Raw genomic sequence first — 21281 nt, forward strand, 5'->3', positions numbered from 1 at the left:
GTGGAGGTTGCGGGGCGGAGAGATGTGAGTGCAACGACGACGCAGCGAGGTCAGCGGTCGTTTGCAGTGACTGCCAGTGTCAAGAACGCACGGCATCGTGTATAGTCGTCGCGATGGACCGCTGTAAGAGACGAAGCCAGTCGACGTCGCGGAGGAGCGGCCGGATCTTCTCTCGCCGAACACTCCTTCCCCCACGCCGCTCGCCCTCTCGGACTTCGCCAATGAGAACTTTGCCCGAGACGAGAGAGTCCGCAAGGGCTGGGCGCAGGCAGCGTCGACAGGACTCGTGTCCGCACGCAAGGCGCCTCCCTTGCTGGACCGCGGCAAGACGACCCAAGTCGTCGCCTAGAGTGGATGGATGCGTTGCAAGATGCGTTACGGGACAACAGTTGTGTAAGAGTGGCGAGAGATCTACCTGCGGCGCCCGCTACTCGTTCATGAGGAAGCCCGACTGCACCTGCCTCACCAGCCGCTGCAGCGGCTTCGACCGCACCTCGAAGCCCGACCGCTCCATCTCGTGAAGGATGTTCCTCGCGGTGCTGTAGTCGCCGTTGCGCACGAGGCCGTCGAGCATGACATAGTACGTCCCGTTGACGAGCATGCGGTCGGTGTTCCCGCTCTCCTTGCGCTGCGAAGCGGTGAGAGGGCTGTGCAGCGTGTTTGGGCGGCGCTTGAGCTCGGCAAACATGCGCATGGCGAGGTCGGTGCCCCACTCGCTCTGCAGCGAGAAGCCGGCGGCGATGAGGGCGTTGTAGCCGATCCGGTTCAGGTGCTTCCCGCGCGCCTCCATCCGCTTCTTGAGCATCATGGCGGCGTCGGCGTAAGGGTGGCGACCCTCGGACGTCGTGTGGCCCGACCCTGACGTGCCGATCGCGCGGAGGAAGTTCTGGATGAGCGAGGTGTAGATGATCTCGTTCGTCTCCATCTTCTTCGACTCCATCTCGTCGAGCAGCTGCAGCGCCGCCGAGAGCTTCTCCGGCTCGCCCGACGACGCGAGGTTGTGAATGACGGCGCCGTACGTCGCGCGAGTCGGGTTTATGCCCGCAGCCTGCATCATCTCGATGGTCCGGTTGGTCGCGTCCTTCTGGCCGACGGCGAGGAGGGCGTGGAGGACCATCGTGAAGGTGTAGACGTCCGGCTCCAGGCCCCTCTCGGCGATCTGCTGGAGGAGGCGGATCATGGTCGCAAGGTCGGGCCTCTTCCCGCGAGTGCAGTAGGCGAGGAAGGTGTTGAAGGTGCGCATGCTCGGCTCGAGGCCCGACTTCTGCATCTCATTGAAGAGCGAGTCGGCCTCTAGCCTTCGACCGCAGCTGAGCAAGCCGTCGATGAGCGAGTCCCACGTTACGACCGGGAAAGTCTTGAGTCCGCTCCGCTGCAGGTCGGCGAGGACGTGCTTGTCCCGCATCATCTCGCGCGCGCAACGCATCGCCGCCTCGGGGTCCTTCGCCGCAAAGTGCGCCCTCGTGCGGGCCATCCAGCTGTAGTAGTCGGGCTCAAGGCCGGGCGTGCGCTGCATGTCGCGGAAGACGGCTTCGACCGAGGCGAGGGCTCCGCTGGCGACGTAGCCGTTGAGGAGACCTGTCCAGCAGGCGACACCGGGCGAGAGTCCGCGCTCAGCCAGCCAGCCCCAGATCGTGTTGGCGTGATCCATGAGCTTGGCCTTGACGAAGCCGATGAGGATGCCGCCGATGTGACGCTGATGCAGCTGGGCGGGCTCGATCGGCACAGCGAGCGATACTGTCTCGACTGCTAAGGCGGCGTCTTCGTCGACGGCGTCCTCCTCAGACTCGGCTTCGGCGCTGGTCTCCTTCGGGTCCAGCTTGTCGGGCGGCAACTCACCCTGGTTGGGCTGCGAAGCGTTGATGAGGTTCCCGTCCTCGTCCGCCACGAGGATCTTGGCGCGGGATGACTCGAGCCATTCGTCCGTGCCGAGCCAGGCGAGATCCGGCGACGCGAGGGCCTCCTGGAGAAGGTTCCACAGCTTCCATGCCTGCTTCTGCGAGCCGGCTCGGAGCAACGCCTGGATGTCCTTGACGACCCTGGCGCCGGGGGGCTCATTCTTGAAGTACCAGTCGCGAGCGAGGCCGACTTGTCGCAGGAAAGGGATGACGGCGGTGTCGACAACGCTAGGCGCGACGATGCCGGACGGCACGACTGCGTTGCTTCGGTCGACCTTGTACACGGCGCAGGTGCGGAGGATGCCGAGGCGCTGGACCATGCCAAACTCGGGCGTGATGGCTTTCAATCCCCGCAGATGCGGCGACACGACCTTGGGGATCATCGAGGCGAAGGGGGGGCGTTCTGAAGGATCGAGTCGAGCGCGCAAGAGGGCGTGTGCAACGCAAGAAAGGTTGAAGAGGCCGACCGGCAGCCTGATCTGCTCAGGTGCTCCGTCCTCGCGCAACGCCTGCATCGCCGGCTTGAACGCGTGGTTCGGACCGTTCGGTGCCCGTCGCAGCGCTGCAGCCTCTCCGCGACAGATAGCCTCCCACAAGTCGATCACCCGCTCGCATCCCTCGTAGCCGAGATAGACGTTCTGCCACGCCCACTCCGTGACGATGGTCCGCTCCGACCCGCCCGCGACCCACAAGGCCAACTCGCGGATCTCCTTCCAGTGCCAGTGGGTACCCTCGCCAGCCGCTCCCGTCTCGCGAATCTTTGCCAGCGCCGCCCAGAGGATCTCTGCGACGTCCGACTCCTTCATCCTCCCGATCTGCCCCGCTTCTCGCAGCGGTTTCCAGCCCTTGACGAACATCAGGTCGTAGTTGCGCAGCCGTGTACTGACGGCGTTGACGAGGTTCAGGACAGCTTGGTTCTGCACCTGGACCGGTGAGAGTGTCGAAAGGTCGTCGTCGTGCGAGACGGAAGCGTATGGACGGGAGTGAGCGGTGGCACGGATTTCAGAGAGTAGGTCGGCGGGGTTAGGCGCGTTCGAGGTCGAAGGAGAGGGTGTAGTCGAGGTGTCCTGTCGAGCCATCCTCAGCCGCTCGGTGAGACTCTGCTCCTTCTTCTTCGGCGCCAGCTGCCTCGAGCGACCCTGAGGAGCTCGTGGCCCGTCCCGACGAGACGGCGAGCTATCCCGACGCTGTGCTGGGCGGTCTTGTGAGCGAGAGGGATTGTTCGAGGGCGGGGCGGAGGAGCGGGGAGGAGGGCGGCTCGGGGCTTGCGAGTAAGAGCGAGGGTGCAGAGAGAGTGATGCGAAGGCGGCTGGCGCAAAGACGTCCAGCAGGCCCTGCTGCGCTGCTGCCGTCGAGAGCAGCGCTCGACTCGAGGAGACGAGGCGAGGTGAGGGCATCGCAGGCTGCAGGGGGGCGATTGCGGTCAGCTCGTGTGCTACTCGAGAGCTGTGTATGACTCACTGACAATCCCGCAAAGCGTTCCGAGCGAGGCGAGCGAGCGGTACGGTGCCAGGAAGTGCGGGCGAAAGATGCCGGAACAGATGAAGTTGTGCTCGTTGTCCGAGCGCCTTCTGACTGATTAGAGAGATGCTTCGCTCTGCGTTGGACTTCTCTACGCTGCAGGAACCGAAGCGAGACGCGGCGGAAAGAGGAATCGGCGTTTCAAACGCTTCAAGATACAGCCCGCAGGGCGCGCAAAGAACAACGAAAGGCAGGGTCGCTAGGACTACTGCCAAGAAGGTACGAAGGAGGATGAGGGGGAGTCGGGCAAGCCCGGCGGGTGGAAGAGGGAGGGTGGACGAAGGCGAGCGCTGCTCGAGCCAGAGGATGAAATGCGCCAGGCGTTGTAAATCTTGCCGAGTATGCTGATAACCGTTATGCGAGAGAAGTCGTAAAAGGGATGCTGTTGTGATGGCCGTAAAGGATGGGGAGTCGAGAGGTGGTAGGCGGAACGAAGCGGATGTGCCGTTTGGGGAGTTCCGGGGTGTTGAAAGCGGGCGTATCGAGGTATACCTGCGACAGCAAGGGAGCCTCACGCGAGTAGGTCGTCGTTGAGGTATGCCAGTCGCTGTCTAGGCGAGCCGAGCGACGGGCAGGGCTTCGACCGCCTGTTCCGCTCGAACTGAGCCCATCGTCCTCCGACCTGGGCCTCCCGCCTTCTGCGTCTTCCTGTCCCGCATCGTCGTCCGCGCCGACTTGACAGACGCCTGCACAACCGCGCTCCTCCTGTGCAATTTCTCCTTCGACCCCGCGTCGGGCTGCCACTTCTCGACCCCCTGCAGCTGCCTCGACGCCAGTACAGCCGCAATGCTCGCCTCGATACCGGTCGGACTGGCAGTCGCAGCGTAGGGGTAAAGAGCATCGCTGAAGAGGCTGTCATCGTTCACAGCGGCAGCTAGCGAAGCTTGTGCGGCGAAAGGTTCGGGTGCGATCCATGATGGTGCGAGAGTAGCATCCTCGGAATCGGATGAGTCGTCGACGACGTGCAGGCGAGGGGAGGGTGCGAGACGCGCGAAAGGCCGTTGAGGGTTGAAGGCGTAGGTGACGGGGACGATGGCGGTGGCCGAGGGACGGATGACGAGGGGAAGGGCGGCGCAGGTGGTGGCTTGGTAGAAGACTGCGGCGACGCAGGCAGCGAAGAGGGGGAGGTGGACCATGTTGGTGATGCCGTCGCTAAGGTGGATGCGAGCGAACGAGGGGAGCAGTGGAGGAAAGGAAGAAGAGAGAGAAGCGTGACAGAGTGGCGCTACTCGTGCAGAGCATCCTGGTCAGCGTCTCAGCCATCCTGTCAGATTAGCAGAGTGAGCGGGTCGAGTTGCTCCTGCGAGGGTGGAGATGGCTGAACGCTGAACGAAGTCCCCCCGCCGCGACGCCCTTGTTCGGTGACGAGCCGCCCGAGTTGGACAATGGCATGCTTGTCCTGCCTCGGCAGCAGCGGGCGAGCTCTGAGCCGAAGTGAGTGGGCAATGCGCTCTGCGGGTTCAGCGACGAAGTGGAGGGGGAGACGAGGACTCGAGGAAGAGCAGACGAAGCTCGAGTGCGAGTTGGAGCGTTATTGTGCGCGGTCTAGCGCGCTCTGGCAGCCTGTCCAGACTCAGCCTGTGCCACCGTAAGCTGTGGTCGTCGCCCAACTTCGCTCGCTCTTCGCATCTTCCACCTCGACCACTCGCATTGATCTCCCGCTTTGAGCGCAACAGCATGCTGAAGCGTCTCTCTGCTCGCTTCACGCTGCGCACGCCTCTTCTCTGCTGCCCGCCACAGCTTTCACACCCGTCCTCTCGACCGCCCGCTCTCGCGCCGGTCATCCCCTCACTTCTTCTCTTTCCCGGTTTCCGTGGATCCGTGGCTTGCTGTGCGATCAGTCCCAGCCTTTCTACTGCCGACACTGGAAGCTCGTCACTCGTACCCTCTGTTCCTCCCCGCGCGGCCCCTGCCTCAAGACTCTCCTCGCGCCGATCCTATCACCCGCCCTGCGTTCTCCTTCTCGCAGAAGCCCCTCGCAGTTGACGAGATCCTCCAACGCGACCCCGAGCGAGCTCGCGCAGCAGAAGCGAAAACTGAACGCAGCAACGAGTATCTGGACTGCGTGGTCAACGTCAAGCAAAATGTGGTCAACCTCGAGCAAGACGTGGCGGAGCTCGAGGAGAAGGTGTCATTGCTGATGCGTGCGGCACAAGAGCGGCAGGCGGAGCGGCAGAGGGACATGCAAGTGGGGGCTTACTGCACCGCAATGAAAGGTTTGTCCCGCTCAGTCTCTCCCGCTCATTGCTTGCTCACGAGCCCGTTTTGATTTGACAGCCCTCATCCTCGAAGGCCTCGTCTCCGCTCTCTGCGCGTCAGCGGCACAAGATCGCGTCCGTTCTCCCTCGAACTTCACGCAGGCGGAGCTGGCGACAATCAACCGGCACTGGTGAAAACTCGAGACTCGTACGCCTTGTCCGCTTCACGTGCAGCATGCCTGGTCACTGACCTTGTGTGTCCTCTTGACAGGCAGCTGATGGCTGGACGTCCCCGAAAGCCTTCGCAGGGATAAGCGCCTCTCGCCATTCTACGACCTGCTTGGACCCGAACTCGAGCAGAAGTTCTCTACCGCCACATACCTCATGCGTCGCAACATTTCCCCAGGCGCGACGATGTGCTGGGTCGCTGCGAATAGGTTGAGCGACGATCGGGGAGTTGCAAAGCTCCGAGACCCGCGCGACCACTTTGCGGATCCTCGACCCCGAAGGAGCTTGTCGTCAAGGTGATCAACGAGTACGGCGGACCCTCCGCACTGGAAACGGCTCTAGAGAAACTCTGCCCAGGTGCGCCCGCTTTCTCTGCCATGCTCAGTTCTCCTGACATGTGCTAATGAGTATCGTCTCACGGCGCAGGCAATTTCGCAGCCGTCTGAAGGTTGCAGCGCCACCGACTGAATTCGACCGCCCCTACTCACCCGCCATATCCTCCGACGCTCGTTCTTTCTCCGAACGCTCTTCCACACTCCGGCTGGTCTGTGGGCGTACGGAAAGAGCACACGGAGTCTCATTTCCTGCTCGCGCTAGAGGGCGCACCCGCCGCTGGCGTCTACCCGCTTCTTGGGTCTTCAACGCCAACTCGACCGCGACCTCGACAACCGGCTCACACGGCCGCGGAGCCATGCGGATGCCCGCAGAGGGTCGGGAGATTCTGCTTGCACGGTCTCGAAGGCGCGGGCAAAGCGGGAGCGGGTGTCGAAGGCTTCATCCAGGAATTTCCTCGTTCCGACATCTACTGCTGCCCCTCGGTCATCCATTCGCCAGGCGTGCACAGTGAGGACGTCGGGCAGATGCAGACTGCATGCATGCCTCGCCGCTACGACCCAAGCCCGGCCTTGCCTGCCGCTGTTGGCGCTGTGACCTGCTCCTCATTTTCGCGATTCGACATCTGCTTCGCGCTCGCTTGGCGCCTCGCCAACAGTCACGCTTGGCATGTCTGCGCTGGGGACTTCTCTTCCATCGTTGCCCTCGACGACGCCCCGTCAAGAGTGGCGGCAGCTCTCAGTCTCGAGTCGCTTCGCTCGCTGCTCAGGTCCTGCTTACGCTCCCTGCTCGAACAGCCGCAGCGCGCCATCGCCACCTTTGGCCCATTATCTGCAGTGACTAGTTTGCAGACTTCCAGCTTGTCCTGCTCGGTGAGGTGCCCTTCGCGCTTCTTCGGTCCAGCTATAGGTGTGCGCCGACGAGCGTACCGAGTGGCGATTGCGGCGTTGTGAAGCTGGCCGTGTGTCGCCTGTCGGGAGCGGCGCCCAAGCAAGCCGGGCGGAGGCAGCGGTTCCGTCGGTGCTTCCTTTCGGAGCGCGGCGAGGTCGACTCGACTTCGCCGGCTCGTCCTCGATCGGCTCGCGACTTTCTCTCCTTTGCTCCCTCCACCTCTCTCCCACTCACAGACTGCCCACAATGTCACACTCTGAGAAGCACCAGCTCATGCCAAAGCCCAAGCCGTTCACCCAGCACTCGGCGCCCGACACCAAGGACCACTACACCTGGTGCGCTCGACTTCCTCTCCCTCTCCTCCAAGACGCGAGCTGATCTGGACGCGAATGCAGCATCGTGATGGGTGCAGGCCTGTCTGGCATGGCGTCGGCAATCCAGCTCCGCCGCAAGATGGGCATTGACGACGTCCTCGTCTAGTGCGTCCTCCCGCGTTTCCCTCTTCGCGCGCCTGTTCATTCGCTCACCGAGCTCTCTCGTCCTACAGCGAGAAGACTAGCGATGTTGGAGGGTGAGTCTCGCCAGTCACGCTCGCTTTCTCGCGACTCCCCCCACATGTCGCCATCCTCCCCTTCGAGTCGCCGACCGCCGCAATCCTGCCCTTGCTGACGCTGTTTGCCTCTACGATCCGTTCACAGCACTTGGAACGTCAACGTGAGTAGCTCCACATCGTCCTCTGAGTATACGCCTCGTGCTGACAACCTTGTTCTCCTCCAGCGATACCCGGGCGCAGCTTGCGACATTCCCTTCACCTTCTACTCGTTCTCCGTGAGTCTCCATGCATCTCATAGAGATTGTTACGAAGGGCTCACCGTCCCGACGCGCGCAGTTCTACCCCGCCTACCACGCCTCGAGCCAATGGGCCGGACAGAAGGAGATTCTGGAGTGTGAGTGTCGCGCCCGCTCGCTATCCAAGCTGAGTTAGACTGACGGCACCTCATTGCAGACCTCCACGAGGTGCAGACCAAGTTCAAGCTGAACAACATCGTCTTCCGCACCGCCGTCGAGACCGCCCGTTTCTCGCGCGATGACGGACTCTGGCACCTCTCGGTCAAGAACCAGGAGACGGGCGAAGTCCGCACCCGTACCTGCAACATCCTCATCTCGTGCCTCGGCGGTCTCACGATCCCCAACGACCCGCCGTTCAAGCGCGAGGACTTTACCGGCGAGGTCTTCCACTCGGCGAGGTGGCGCGAGGACGTCAGCCTCAAGGGCAAGGATGTTGTCGTCGTTGGCAACGGTGCGTGCGACGTCCTTCGTTTGATGCGGACGAAGCTGACTTGCGAAATTCGACAGGCTGCTCCGCCGCCCAGATCGTTCCCGAAATTGTCCACGAAGCCGCCACCGTCACCCAGATTGCCCGCTCCCGGCAGTCCATCATCCGCCGCATCAAGGCGCCCGACAATGCCTTCCTCCATTTCCTGATGCGCTGGATTCCCGGGGTGAGTCGCCCGGCCCCTCCGTTCATGAGCCACTTGGCTGATGATCGGCTCGCTTGCAGTTCGGCTTCATCGTTCGCTCACTCGTCTTCTTCGTCATGGAGTCGTTCTTCAAGATTACGGACATCAAGAAGGGCGAGCGCGAGCGCAGGAAGACCGTCAAGGAGATCAACGAGTAGTGCGTTCGGCTTTGCTATAGTTCTGCTTTCCCCGAGCCGACGCTGACGCACTCGTTCGCTCGCAGCATCGAGGAGACCGCGCCCAAGAAATACTGGGATGTCCTGCGACCCGACTTTGACGTCGCGGCGAAGGTTTGTCTGCGCCTGGAACCGCTTCAGGGGAGTTCTTGGACTGACCTCGTTAATCGTCACAGCGCCGAGTTTTCGACAGCGGCTACTACGAGTCTCTCAACGCGCCGAACATGGAGCTGATCGCCGACGATGTCGTCACTACCGTCAAGGGCGACAAGGTTTACACGAAGAACGGCCGCGTCTGCCGCGCCGACATCATCGTCCTCGCTACCGGCTTCAAGGTCCGAGACTGTGAGTCTGCCGCTTTTACTCTCGCAGCACTCGGAGCTGACTCTTTGCCGGGCGACAGTCCTCTTCCCGCTCAAGATCTACAACGACAAGGGCGAGTCTCTGCAAGATCGCCTGAACGCGAACGGCATCAAGACGTACCAGTCGACGCTCGTCGCCGAGTTTCCCAACTTTGTGCGTCCCGTCGCAGTCTCCGTGACATCCCTCGGCTGACCTTCTCTCCCCCGCCAGTTCTGGATCATGGGACCCAACTCTGCGACCGGCCACTCTTCCGTCCTCTTCACCTCCGAAGCCCAGCTCGCCCTCACCTTCCACCTCATCCGCCCGATTGTCGAGAAGCTCCGCAAGGTCCAGCTGCTCAAGCCCGCGCCTTTCGTCGAGGTCACGACCAAGGCCGAGGACCGCTTCTACGCCGAGGTACGGAAGGAGATGAAGAAGAAGGTGTGGGAGAAGGACGGCGGCGTGTCGTGGTATGTCGACAAGGCGACCGGTCTCTGCTCGGTGAGTTGCTCTTTCGTTGCCGTCGCTTTCATTCGCCCCTCCTTGTCCTGCGCCAATGCTGACGATACTCGCTCGCGCTCTCGCAGACGCTCTATCCCTGGTCGCAAGTCCACTTCTGGCGCTCGTGCACCTTCCCCAACTACGGCGACTTCAAGTGGACCGGCGCCGAACGTCCTGCCGCATGGCGCAGCTACCTCGGCTGGTACTAGACGACCTCGACGACCGTGTACACGCGCTCGCTTACTAGAACTCGCTCCCTCGTTGTTCTGCCTTCCTATTCCCTTTGCCTCTGTATCGGTTCCTTGGTCCTCTATCCGTGCATCACGTTTGTATCAGTGTTATCACGACCATTCTCGTGAGGCACAATGCTTGTCGCCCTCATTGAGGTGCGGGAGGAAGAGACTTCGCATGCTCGCAACTCTCCCTTCATCCCTCTGTCGAATCACGCTCTCCGTCTCTGCGGCCAGCATTGAAGCAAGCTCACTGGGTGTGGTAAGATGTGCTGGAGTGTGGCAGCTCGCGCGCAAAAGGCTGAAGCTTCGGAACTCGAGGGGCTTGCCGCTTGCCCCTTGCTTGTCTCCGTGCTTTCGGCGCTGCCTACTGTCATGGACCGTCTCTTACAGTGATAGTTCAGCAGTGCTCAGCAGCGCAGCTGCTGAGCCAGAGAGAGGGCGGCGAGCCGGATCAGAGATGTCAAGGAGATGTCAACTTGCGCGAGGCCGGTTGATCATCGCGGCTGGAGACTGTCCCTGGGGCTCTCCCACCCTGGCACAGGATCTACGAGGGCAGCAGGGTCTTGTCGAGCAAGAGCGCAAGCTCTTGCTTGGGCAAGGCGTCTCCTCTTTCATCCTCCTCGGCGCAATCTCGACCAACTTTGGTCTTCGGGCCGTCCTTTTGGCTGTGTGCGGGCTGTGAACGCTCACCGGGACTCAGACAGCTTCAAAAAATAGCCCTGCTGTCGCAATGGTAGCGAGCCAGACTTCTACTTTCTCGGCCCTTTTACCGAATTGTGATCTGGAGGCTGCGGGTTCGAGTCCCGCGTAGGGCTTTTTGCTGCCCAGTACTTTGCTGTCCAGTACAAGAACAGACAGCCTCCAGCCGTCGCGCGAAGCCAGAAGGGGAGACCTCGCCTCAGTTCCCGTCTCCTCTCGCCTCACCCGCCCTTCGTGGTCATGGCGGTAGCTTTTGCAGTGCGAGGCTTCTCAGTGTGTCCGCCGTGTGCTGCGCAAGCGCGCATTGTGCACGAGCGGATGAGCATCAGGCGAGGAAGGGATCTGCCAGGCAACATTGACCTTCTCACCTTTTCTCGCTATGAGACTGTTCCTTGTCCGCTTTCACAGCTTTGACAGGCTTCCTGTGACTGAAGAGCATCAAGCCAGTGAATTAGGGCGGAACTTGGAGGACAAAGAGGCAGACACACAACAGTCTCTCCCTCTCCCACTCCACTTTGCTCACTACCGCAGCTGCTGGCTTGCAAGCTTTTGCTTGGCCGGCCTCCAAGAGAGCGTTCTGAATGTTATTAGGGCAGTGCATACAAGGCGGCAAGCTCGTGAGTTGACAGGCTTCCTTGATTCTCCAGCTTCTTCCCTCCTTTCCACTCATTCTCTTGCTCATTTGTGCTTCCTGCAGGTCAAAACCCGTTACTTTTGTCTATTGAAAGCTGTGGAAGTGGTAATGGGCCATTCAAGCTGCGTTCGGCGGAACAGGGGAGAAGGTGCAGGTGAGGCTCAGCGGATTCGCGTCTTCCGAGCTGAAACTAGTCCGGTCTGGTGGTGTGGGCGCAACAGAGAATCAGAGGATTGCTGGAAAGGGAGCGGTATCAATTTGAGGAGGAGGAAGGCAAGCTTTCGGTGAGAGTGACCTTCTCACCTTTCCTTGACTCTCTACGCTGACTCTGTTATGCTTCCCATTGGCCTCCAGAGCTGTCACAGGGTACAGTAGGACCGGTGGTGGGAGACTGAGGAAGCAAAGGACGAGGCAGAGCTGCAGACCCATCACTATCACTCCTCCTTTTCCTCCGCTGGCTGCAGGCTCAAGTTTTGCTCCACAGACCCAGTACTATTTAAAGTAGTGCTCAAAGAGTGTCTCATTTCCTCCACAGAGCAGTCTCACCTTCACGAGTTGGTCCACGGACTCAGACTCTGAGAGGGAGGACAAGCCAGCTTCTTGTCTGCTGCAGACTCAGTTCTTCTGCCATATTGTAGCGCTGCAAGTGTACTGCGCTGACAAGGGGCCTGAAGTTGAAACAAAGCAGGGACAAGCAATTTGCTCTTGGCCTCTTGCTTTTCAGGCTCAGGAGGAGAAGAGATATGATCTAGCTCGCTCGGATCGTATAGAGCTGAGCTCCTGGCAAGCGAGGTTCCTTGAAGGGTTGAGCGAATTGTTATCAGTATAGTGTCACAATGGTAGACTTGCGAGCTCCCAAGGTGGCAACTTGACTCGCTACCTTGCCCATCCAGCTTCCCTTTCGCTTTCTCTGCCGTCTTGCGCTGACTCTTCCTGCTGCTGATTGAGAATGATTCTCAACACCTCAACGAACAGAAGAAACCGCTAGCATACACTTCTGACGTCTCCACAACCAAGCCCAGCAGACTGCCAGCCAAACTCCCTTCGCTCCTCCTCGCCAGGCTGCTCACTCTGCTCCCAGCCTGGATGCACGTAACTGCTGTGTGCTGTATACTCGAGCGGCAGTCCCTGCGGGGCCAATAGAGCTCAAAAAATAGCCTGCTGCGTCGCCCTGGTAGGAGCCAGACTTCTACTTTCTCGGCCCTTTTACCGAATTGTGATCTGGAGGCTGCGGGTTCGAGTCCCGCGTAGGGCTTTTTGCTGCCCAGTACGAGAACAGACAGCCTCCAGCCTCGCGCGAAGCCAGAAGGGGAGACCTTGCCTCAGTTCCCGTCTCCTCTCGCCTCACCCGCACTGCGCTTGCTTGCACCCGGCGTCTGCGCACACTCTGTATATCTGAGAGAGCTTCCGAAGCTGCACAAAGGACGAACAAGTCAATTGGGAGGATGGAGAGGGTGAGAAGGCCGCGCTCACCTGAACAGCCAAGTCCGTCTCTTCAGCGAGCTGTACAGCCATCCTTTGCGGCCTGCATCAGGCGAATTAGCACAAGAAGGCAGTGCGCAATAGCAAGCGCGGAGGGAACACAAGGGAGAAAGGTGAGTGTTGCTGCGCGCGGAAGCACGAGGCAGCGAGGAACAGTGGGTCGTCGGCGGTGCGCGTCGATTGCGCAGCATCGAAGCCGTCACCAGCATTTGTCGCGCTCCGCTGCCTCTACAAGCCAAGTAAGAGAAAGAGGGCGGACAAGGTGTACGAGCGACTGAGATTTGAGTTGTCACACAGTCAAGCGAGCCTAGAGAGGCTGATTCTTCGACGTCCTACCAAGCGAACACACACTTGCGCCCTCAAGACTCATTGCCGGAGGACCCTGCAAGAGTGGAGCTCAGCGTCGTCCAAAGAGAGGGAACGAGCCTGGTCCAACAACTCACCTCCGGCCTCCTCTCCCTCTGTCTCCTCCTTCTCTCCGTCCTCGTTCTCCAGTTCACCCTCGTCATCACCCCCGCTCGAGCCCTCCCCTTCCTCACCCTCACCCTCGCCGCTCTCATCCTCCACCTCCGAACCATCTCCTGCGTCCGCTCCCTCCCTCGTCCTCGCCTCCATGCGCCTCCTCACCTGCTCCGCTGGCGAATAAGGCAAATAAGGCGACCCCAGAGCCACCCCGTCGGTTCCATCCGCGATGAGCACGTCTGCGAGCGGGTGGTCGAGTTGGGCGGGCCAGGCGTGGTGATGCGCTGCAGAACGGGACAGACAAGTCAGCGTGTTCACTGAGCGCAGGAGAGAGAGCAAAGGGACGGACGAGGTCGCTCCTGGTCCATGTCGGACGAGTCTTCCGAGGTCGAGTCGCTGATGTCCTGCTCTTCGACGTCTTCGTCGTGCGAGGCGGTCGCAGAGGCGAGCCGGGTCGTGCGGATCTGCGGACGTGTCGAGAAGGCTGTCAGCCAACGTCTCGAGCGTGCGAGACCGCGGATCCAGCGTGTACTGGTTGCGCGAACGAGGAAGTGGATCAGGCGAAGAACGCACCTTCCCTCGCAACCGCGCCTTGAGCCGGTTCGACGACGCCCTCGCCAGACTCGTGAGAAGTGATAGCCATGAACTCACAAGCGGCGCAGCGGTTTTCGAGCGAGCGAGTGAGCGGTCGAGGCGAGAGTGGGGTTTGCGAAGGCCAAAGCGGGAGCGACGAGAAGTCGACTCGCGCGACAGGGGCTGCGGGTACCGTAGGCGGCCTGCGAGGGCTGTTCTGGTACTGCCGACGCTGCACAGCGGACGCGCGGAGGCCATGCGGGCGTGAGAACGAGTATTGCGTTGCGAGGTGGAAGCTCTTCCCTCTCGTCCTGTACGAGCTTCGTGGTTCGTCCTGCTGGCTGTCAAGACTCGCACGTCTTGAGTGACAGCCGTAGCCACGAAAGCGAGCACGAAAGGCGGCAGCCAAGAAGCACTTCCGCAGCCCAAAAGCAAAAGTCCTCGCTAGTCTCGTCCGCTCTTCGCGCACCGAGGCATAGGCAACGTCGGTGGTTGCACGACAAAGAAGGATGATACTGCTCATACCAATCAATAGGGCGAGGAAAGCCAAGGAAGGGAGGGAAAGGAGGAAGGGAAGAGGGAGCAAAGTCCGTGATTCTTTGCGACGCTGTTTAGAGCGCGAGGGCGACGGCGGCGACGGCGGCGACACCGGCGAGGGCAGTGCCGGCCTTGACGGTCGTGGCGCCGCTCTGCGAGACGCGCGAAAAGGCGTCAGGAGATACTCAAGAGCGAGGAAAGCATCAGAAGCGCACCTTGGGAGCCGACGAGCCCGAAGCGCCAGCAGCGCTGCCCGAGGCGGTCTTGGCAGCGGACGACGCAGCAGCCGAGGCGCCGCTAGCGATGGACGACGCGGCGGACCGGACCGACGACGGGGCGGACGAGAGAGCGGCCGAGGCGCTGCTCAAGGCCGACTGGACGGCCGACGAGACCGACGCGGGGACGGAGGACGAGGCGGAACCCGAGCCGGACGCGGCAGCCGACGACGAGCCGCCCGAGGCTGCAGGAGCGAAGAGGGAGGAATATCAGTCCCAGGCGAGCACTTGGAACGGAGGCGTCGGCAACGCACTGGCCGAGGGAGCGTTGGTGCTGACGGTGACGCCGACGGCAGCGCAAGCCTGGGCCGAGTAGGCGGCAGCCGCGGCGGCGTCAGAAGCCGACTGCGGGACACAGCGAAAGTGCCAGGACGGGCGGGAGAAACAAGCAGAGGCGCAAGGAAAGGAGGCGTGGAGCTCATCAGTGCACTTTCGTAGCGGAAGGAGAGCGAAAGGAACGCACACAGGTCGACTGGATGCAGGCGGCGGTGGCCTGGGTGAAGGCCGTGTTGGAGCACAAGCAGGCGATGTCGGTGAGGCCGCACGAGGTCGAGCCGGCCGACTGCTGGTAGCAGGTCAAGAAGCAAGCGGCTGCGAGGGATGCGGCGTCACCGGGTCAGTCACTGTTCGCGAGGAGAGAAGCGGGGGAGGCGGGCGCACGAGGAGTCGCCTGCGAGGACGGAACACGAGGGGATCGTCAGCATCAAGTCTCGTCGATGCAGTGCTTTGCGCAGCGTTGCAGAGGAGCCAGCTCGAGCGGTGTGCGTCCAGCCCACGTGTTGAGCGAACTTTCAGCGACGGGGACAAGCCCGCCCGCGTCGTTCGTCTCGAAGGGGGGACAGAGCGGAGGAGCCAGCGTCGCAGCGTCCGTCGAGGTGGTCTGCGGCAGCAGTGAGTGCTGTCGAGTGCGTCGAGGCGAAAGAGACCCCGCGAAGGCACGCGAGGGGAGGGTACGGGATGCGGAAGGGGGCGGGAGGAGGAGCGGAGACGGAGAGAGAGACGCACCTGGGCCGAGACGAGGGTTGCGGCGGCGCCGACGGCAGCGATGGCGATGACGGTGCGCATTTTCGAGTGTTTTGCTTAGGGTTAAGGAAGGAAGAGAGAGAGGGAGGGAGGGAAGAGGGAGAGCGGCGAGAGAGCAGCGAGGCCCTCCTCGGGACACAGGTGGGGGCACAGAGTGCAATCGAACGCTTTCCGCGACAGGCAGGACAACCGCGCCATGTGACCCGCATCCACTTCAACGGGCATCAACACCGCACCCGGCTAACGGCGCACTCGCACACCCGCCCTCGAGCCTTTCACGAAGACGGCGACGGCGACGACGAGGGCAGCAGTCCCAGCACTCTGGCTGAGCAGCAACTCGTCGACCGGACAACTCTGCGCGGTGGCTGGCAAGGAAAAGCGGCAGCCTCACAGAGCACTCGCTCAAGCCGGAACAGAAACAGCTTGACGTCGCAGAGCGTCCTCCTTCGCCGGTCCGTCGGCCTCTGCCAGGCTCAGCTGTGGGCGGTCGCAGGTTGTCGAAGAGAGCGAAAATACGTGCTGTGTTGCTCACCTGAGCGGGCGCACGCGACGACAGCGAAGGAAATCGGCGAGGGCGCTTCAGAGGTCGTCCGAGTCCACCGCGCGCGTGTCGAGGGTATCGAATGCTGCTGCTGGTGATTTGACAAGAGACGATTCTACGCGATAATCCGCACGGCGAAAGAACCCGTCTATCCGAGATTTTGGCTGGGACACTGTCGAGCGTCGAGCGTTTACCTGCGCGTCCAAGCGAGTCAGCTCAAGGCGCAACGAGGAGGGAACGAGCTGGGACTCACTTCTGGCGCTTGTAGACCTTGGCAAGGAACGACTGGAACACCTCGCGCTTGAGCCCGTCCTGCGAGCCCTCGGCGGGGATCTCCTCGATGAGCGCGTTGATGCGCCTGTACGAGTCGGCTTCGTACTGCTCAAACTCGCGCGCGAGCTCGAGTTCCTTGAAGACGGCCTTGACGCGCGCCTCGGACTCGGACGACTTGACGCCGTAGTTGTCCTGCGATGCGGGGCACGTATCTAGTCAGCGCCGACTCGCTCAGCAACGAGACCGGCGCTCAACATCGCACGCCGACTCACATCGAGGACCTTGCGCTGCTCGGGCGACGCCTTCTGCAGCGCCTTGTTGATGAGCCAGCTGCACTTGTTATCCAAGATGTCCGTCCCAATCTTGCCAATTTGCTCCGGAGTGCCGTAGCAATCGAGGTAGTCGTCCTGGACTTGGAAGTACTCGCCCATCGGGATGAGGATGTCGAGCGCCTTTTGGTAGGCGGAGGGAGAGGAGACGCCCGCCATGTGCAGGGCGAGGGCGACAGGGAGGTAGAAGGAGTAGTAGGCTGTCTTGTAGACGACGATGAGGTGGTGCCTGCGCACCGGGTCGCGTTAGTACACTTGTACGGTCCAAAGCAAGGGAGGATTCGAGGCGCACTTCTCGAGCGAGAATTTGCTGAGGTCGACAACGTCTTCAGGGGCGGTAATGAGGTCGATGAGCTGGCCGAGCTCGGTTTGGAAGGTGACCTGTGTGCGAGGATCGTCGAAAGGAGCTAGTGAGCCGACGAAGCGAGACTCACGACGACGAACGGAAACTGACCTCGTGGAAGATCTCCAGCAAGTCGACGTAGTACTTCTCCTGACGGAAGTGCTTCTTCAAGAGGTAGTAGATCGCCGCCTCGAGCATGAACGCATCGTTGATAGCGATGTTGCCGACATTCTCCTGCGAAGCGAGGGCGAGGTGAGCGATCGGCGCCTGAAGAGCCGGAAGACTGGACGCACGACACGGTACCAGCACGGCTGGCCGCGGCGAGTGATGCTCTGGTCCATCATGTCGTCCGCAACGAGGAAGTACGCTTGAAGCTGTGAAAGACGAGGTCAGCTCCCTCCCTCAACATCCAGCCGCTTCCGCCGCAACCCACCAGCTCAATGCACCATCCGAGAATCGCAGCACGCTTGTACTCGTCCGCCGAAAGCTCCGAGCCCTTGAGAATCTGGACAGTGTCGACGACGGAGATACCGCGGTTGAGCTTGCCTGCAGGACGCGTGGAAACCGGCTCAGCGACGTCTTGAGAGCGCAGGCAGCGTGTACGCACCTCCAGGCGTGTTGTAGTCGAGACTCTGCGGCGCGGGACGAGTGCAATCAGTCGCTTTGTCCTCATCGCTCGAACGAGAGGGAGGACAGCACGACTCACCCGCCTGAACCAGTCGACCGCCTCCTTGGGCATCTTCTCGCCCTCCATGTACTGCACAAGCTCGTCCGCCAGCGCGGGCCAGACGGCGAGGAACTGGTCGCGCTTCTCTGCCGAAGACATGTCGAGGTGGAGCTGCTGGAGGGCGGTGGATGAGCGAGATTGTCTGGGCGGGTTAACAGCGCTGGATAGCCTCGAATGCGCGTGCAGAGCAAGCTTACGAAAGAGAAGCGGTGTGGTGGAAGGAAGGAAGTGTGCACGCGCCCTCTGCCGACAGTCGTTCGATGGGAAGCTGAAGTCTCGCAGAGCAGAGCAAGCAGAAGGTGTGTATGCCGTGGGAATGCAGTAATCGTAAAGGGGTATACAACCGACGCGAACGAAAGCGGATGCGAGCGAGCGGTACAATGCGAATCTTCCTCCTCACTCTGTCTTCCACCGCGCCTCGACCGTCGCGTCCTCGTCCATGTGAGCGCCGAGGCGGATCTCGATGGCCCAGAGAATCTGGACCTGCGGGACGAGGTGGAGTCAGCGAGAAGGTGAGAGGAGGAGAAGGGGGAGGCCTTACGAGGAAAACGTTGCACCAGCGCCAGAAGACCTGGTCGTTCGACTCGGACAGCAGTAGCAGATGAGTGTAGACTGCAGACGGGTGGAAGTGTCAGCAGTGTTCGGCGAAGAGCTCAGGAGGATCGTACGGACCGGCAACGAGCAGCGAGCGCGCGTAGGCGAGGACGATCGTCATGACCCGTGCAGCCTGTGGAAACGATCAGCTCAGAATCAACGTATAATCACGGATCGTCAGGCGAACGCACCGGCTCCTCCTCGCTCAGCTTGCGGTTGTCCTCGTAGCCGCCCGTCTGGCGCTTTAAGGCAAGTACGATGCGAGTCGCGAGGTAGAGGACGGCCACGCGGTAGAACAGGGTGACGAGGACAGAGAACGGCAAGGCGGATGAGCTGCGGAGGAATCAGGTCAGCGTATGAACAAGCTGAGCGGATGAGGAGATCCGCACGCGGCCATCACGAACTCGACGCCGGCACCGAAAGTCTGCGAGACGGCGCTCGAGACTGCGTCAAGGCTGCGAGAGAGACGAGTGAGTGGAAGCAGGAGGACGAGGCGTTGGCAATCTTTGCTCACGATTGCAGGACGACCGGCGGCAAGGGCGGGTGACCGTTTGTCCCGGGCGCCTTCAAGACGTGCTTGAGCAGACCTCCAGTGTACATCTGAAAACCACGTCTCGTGAGTCGCCTTCCGCAGGCGAAGCCTAACGGGAACGCACCTGAGGTCGCGACGAGAGGTGGAAGATCTGGAACACGGCGTAGCTGCAGACGAAAGCGTTAGTTCATTGCCGACGAGTGATCCGCCACAAAGACGCACGCGAGCATCAGACTCGTCTCGATGACATTGCCCTTCTGCAGGCCGAAGGAGATGCCGGAAAGAAAGACGATCGTTGTGACGGCGACGCCGATGAGTGTCGCGGAGATGCGATCGGGCACAGCGCCGTAGCTCTCCCACAGGAAGTAGGCGCTGCCGACGTAGAGGACGGCCGAGATGACCAGGACGAGCATCTTGAGGAGGTCGGGACTTCTCGAGCCCTCGATGCGCGCAATGGTGAACCTGCTGACCGCCTGAATGCACAGGAGCGTGCACAGGCCTTCGAGGATGACAAAGACGGGTGACGAGGTGCGCAGGAAGCGCTCCCAGTACGAAGGGGCGGCACGAGCGAGAGAGACGAGGGAGGCGTAGAAATTGGATGAGGGTGTCGTCGGGAGCTGCTGCGCCGCCGTCGCCGAATGCAAGATCTTTTCCTTGAGTGAAGGAGGAGGAAGGGCGGAAGACGAATACAGGTTGAGGGTGAGAAGGAGGAGGCAGGGAATGAGGAGGGGTTGGAGCCAGGCGAACGATGTCGAGAGTAGCCGCAGGCGTGTAGTCCGGACGATGAGGTGCAGTGTCGCCGACAAGCCGAAGGACAGGGTGAGGAGAAGAGAAAGCGCGACTGCAGGCGCGAGGATTCTGGATCAGCGAGAAGGCAAGCGGGAAGAAAGGGCGGACAACGCACGCATACTCTCCTTCCCGGCGATGTCGAGCGTCAAGGGTAGGTACAGGATGCACTGTGCGAACGACGCAACGTGTGCACCTATCCTTGCCCAACGCACAAAGACAGACGCCATCCTGGACGGAGAGGCCTACGATAACAACCAGGTCAGCGCGTCTCGATGACTGTGCGGCAGGAGAGCGCCCTCTGTGGCTCCAATGGAGGGCTTCAGATTGCCCGCTACTCACTCTGCAGAGGTCCCGCTGCTGTTTGTCCGGCTCAACTTTCCCCGCGACCTGAGAGGCGTCGAGAGTGTAGGCGGCGTCGGGCGCGCCTGTGACTGATGAGGGCGGTTCAGGAGATCCGGGGAGGCAGGGAGAGCGTTTCAGGCGGTCAATCCAGCGATGAGCGGTGTCTGTGTCGTCGCCAACCCAGGTCGCGGTCTCTTGACTTCATCATATTCGCTCGCAATGGCTACTGCGGCTCTGGCGTTCAATCTGGACGAGGTAGGTCGACTCGATGACATGAGGAGACGCCCCGCTGACCGCCTCACCCTCAGGAAGTGCGCCTCGCGACCTCGAACGCTGACCGCGAACGCATCGAGGAGCTCGCCAACCTGTACTCGCTGATCGTGTCGCTGGATGGGCTGGAACGGGCATACGTGCGAGACTCTATCACGGCGAGCCAGTGCGTAATCGATGTCGTTGTCGCCTCTCCAGTCCTCCTCGTTGACGGACGGATGTGGGGGTCGAGCGTTTGCAGGTATGCGCCGGCATGTACGAGGCTGCTTGCACAATACAAGACGATCATGAAGCTTGTGGGAGACTCTGTGCCAAGCCTCGAGGCGTTCATGCAAGAGTACCGGGCGCGCTCCCTCTCTTCCTGTCCTGGGGAGCTCGTCTAACCTCGCTCTCTGCACCGTAGATGGACTGCACTGCCGCGGCACATCGATTAAAGGTTGGTGTACCAGCGACCGTCGAGCACAGCGCGGGAGAAGGCGGGTCAGGCGGCGCAGAGATGGCGAAATGGGTCGCAGAGACGACACAGGTTCGTTCTGCCTCGCAGGCGCTTTCAGCTGCTGACCACCTCTGGACGTCTGCTGATTGACTGACGAGTTGTCGAACGCAGAACTTCATCACCTTCATGGACGCCCTCAAGCTCAAGCTTCGCGCGAAAGACCAACTCCACCCTCTCCTCACCGACCTCATGTCCGGCTACACACGCTTCAAGAACAGCAACGAGTGGGAAGGCCGACCAAAGATCTTGCATTGGCTCATCACGCTCAACCAGATGCGGGCGAGCGAGGAGATCACAGAGGACCAGTCGAGGCAGGTGAGGCGACTCCTCCGCCTCTCTCGCATTACAAAGGCTGATGGTCGCTCCTCGCAGATGCTCTTCGACGTCGAGAACGCCTACTCAGAGTGCGTTCCTACCCACACGCTGACAGCAGCTCAGAATACTGACCTCCAGACCGCAGATTCTTCCGCTCTCTATCCTCCGCTCGCTAGTATCGCTCGAAGTCGTATCACCTTGTCT

General features: G+C 61.3%; 8 protein-coding genes across 8 annotated transcripts; 2 read left to right on the forward strand and 6 right to left on the reverse strand.

Moving 5' to 3' along the window:
* Positions 1 to 427: 427 nt before the first annotated feature.
* On the reverse strand, positions 428 to 3295 carry RHTO_01655 (Pentatricopeptide repeat containing protein; the record flags this gene model as incomplete). The annotated part of the gene is made up of 1 exon (XM_016415336.1): positions 428 to 3295. One exon carries the CDS (start codon positions 3293 to 3295, stop codon positions 428 to 430), a length of 2868 nt encoding a protein of 955 aa, XP_016272714.1.
* Positions 3296 to 3970: 675 nt separating this feature from the next.
* On the reverse strand, positions 3971 to 4555 carry RHTO_01656 (uncharacterized protein; the record flags this gene model as incomplete). The annotated part of the gene is made up of 1 exon (XM_016415337.1): positions 3971 to 4555. The coding sequence occupies one exon, from the start codon at positions 4553 to 4555 to the stop codon at positions 3971 to 3973; it is 585 nt and encodes a 194-aa protein (XP_016272715.1).
* Positions 4556 to 7315: 2760 nt separating this feature from the next.
* On the forward strand, positions 7316 to 9817 carry RHTO_01657 (flavin-containing monooxygenase; the record flags this gene model as incomplete). The annotated part of the gene is made up of 14 exons (XM_016415338.1): positions 7316 to 7404; positions 7465 to 7548; positions 7617 to 7640; positions 7768 to 7783; positions 7847 to 7897; positions 7959 to 8016; positions 8076 to 8369; positions 8426 to 8571; positions 8631 to 8746; positions 8813 to 8879; positions 8942 to 9110; positions 9169 to 9281; positions 9339 to 9608; positions 9695 to 9817. The coding sequence occupies 14 exons, from the start codon at positions 7316 to 7318 to the stop codon at positions 9815 to 9817; spliced, it is 1620 nt and encodes a 539-aa protein (XP_016272716.1).
* Positions 9818 to 13015: 3198 nt separating this feature from the next.
* Positions 13016 to 13949, reverse strand: RHTO_01658 (uncharacterized protein; the record flags this gene model as incomplete). The annotated part of the gene is made up of 5 exons (XM_016415339.1): positions 13016 to 13038; positions 13100 to 13402; positions 13468 to 13602; positions 13692 to 13874; positions 13937 to 13949. The coding sequence occupies 5 exons, from the start codon at positions 13947 to 13949 to the stop codon at positions 13016 to 13018; spliced, it is 657 nt and encodes a 218-aa protein (XP_016272717.1).
* Positions 13950 to 14302: 353 nt separating this feature from the next.
* Positions 14303 to 15568, reverse strand: RHTO_01659 (uncharacterized protein; the record flags this gene model as incomplete). Its single annotated transcript, XM_016415340.1, has 6 exons — positions 14303 to 14380; positions 14444 to 14688; positions 14758 to 14848; positions 14967 to 15094; positions 15164 to 15173; positions 15509 to 15568. 6 exons carry the CDS (start codon positions 15566 to 15568, stop codon positions 14303 to 14305), a joined length of 612 nt encoding a protein of 203 aa, XP_016272718.1.
* Positions 15569 to 16316: 748 nt separating this feature from the next.
* RHTO_01660 (farnesyl diphosphate synthase) lies at positions 16317 to 17838 on the reverse strand (the record flags this gene model as incomplete). Its single annotated transcript, XM_016415341.1, has 8 exons — positions 16317 to 16532; positions 16613 to 16898; positions 16962 to 17050; positions 17124 to 17246; positions 17306 to 17386; positions 17446 to 17558; positions 17620 to 17644; positions 17719 to 17838. The coding sequence occupies 8 exons, from the start codon at positions 17836 to 17838 to the stop codon at positions 16317 to 16319; spliced, it is 1053 nt and encodes a 350-aa protein (XP_016272719.1).
* A 297-nt stretch (positions 17839 to 18135) lies between these two features.
* Positions 18136 to 19881, reverse strand: RHTO_01661 (ICE2 family protein; the record flags this gene model as incomplete). Its single annotated transcript, XM_016415342.1, has 9 exons — positions 18136 to 18222; positions 18281 to 18351; positions 18412 to 18466; positions 18525 to 18666; positions 18723 to 18788; positions 18848 to 18933; positions 18990 to 19032; positions 19088 to 19706; positions 19770 to 19881. 9 exons carry the CDS (start codon positions 19879 to 19881, stop codon positions 18136 to 18138), a joined length of 1281 nt encoding a protein of 426 aa, XP_016272720.1.
* Positions 19882 to 20215: 334 nt separating this feature from the next.
* RHTO_01662 (vacuolar protein sorting-associated protein) lies at positions 20216 to 21208 on the forward strand (the record flags this gene model as incomplete). The annotated part of the gene is made up of 6 exons (XM_016415343.1): positions 20216 to 20251; positions 20305 to 20406; positions 20508 to 20610; positions 20670 to 20792; positions 20874 to 21077; positions 21135 to 21208. 6 exons carry the CDS (start codon positions 20216 to 20218, stop codon positions 21206 to 21208), a joined length of 642 nt encoding a protein of 213 aa, XP_016272721.1.
* Positions 21209 to 21281: the final 73 nt, after the last annotated feature.

The sequence above is a fragment of the Rhodotorula toruloides genome (assembly GCF_000320785.1).
Source record: "Rhodotorula toruloides NP11 unplaced genomic scaffold Scaffold14, whole genome shotgun sequence".
Classification (NCBI taxonomy): Eukaryota; Fungi; Basidiomycota; class Microbotryomycetes; order Sporidiobolales; family Sporidiobolaceae; genus Rhodotorula; species Rhodotorula toruloides.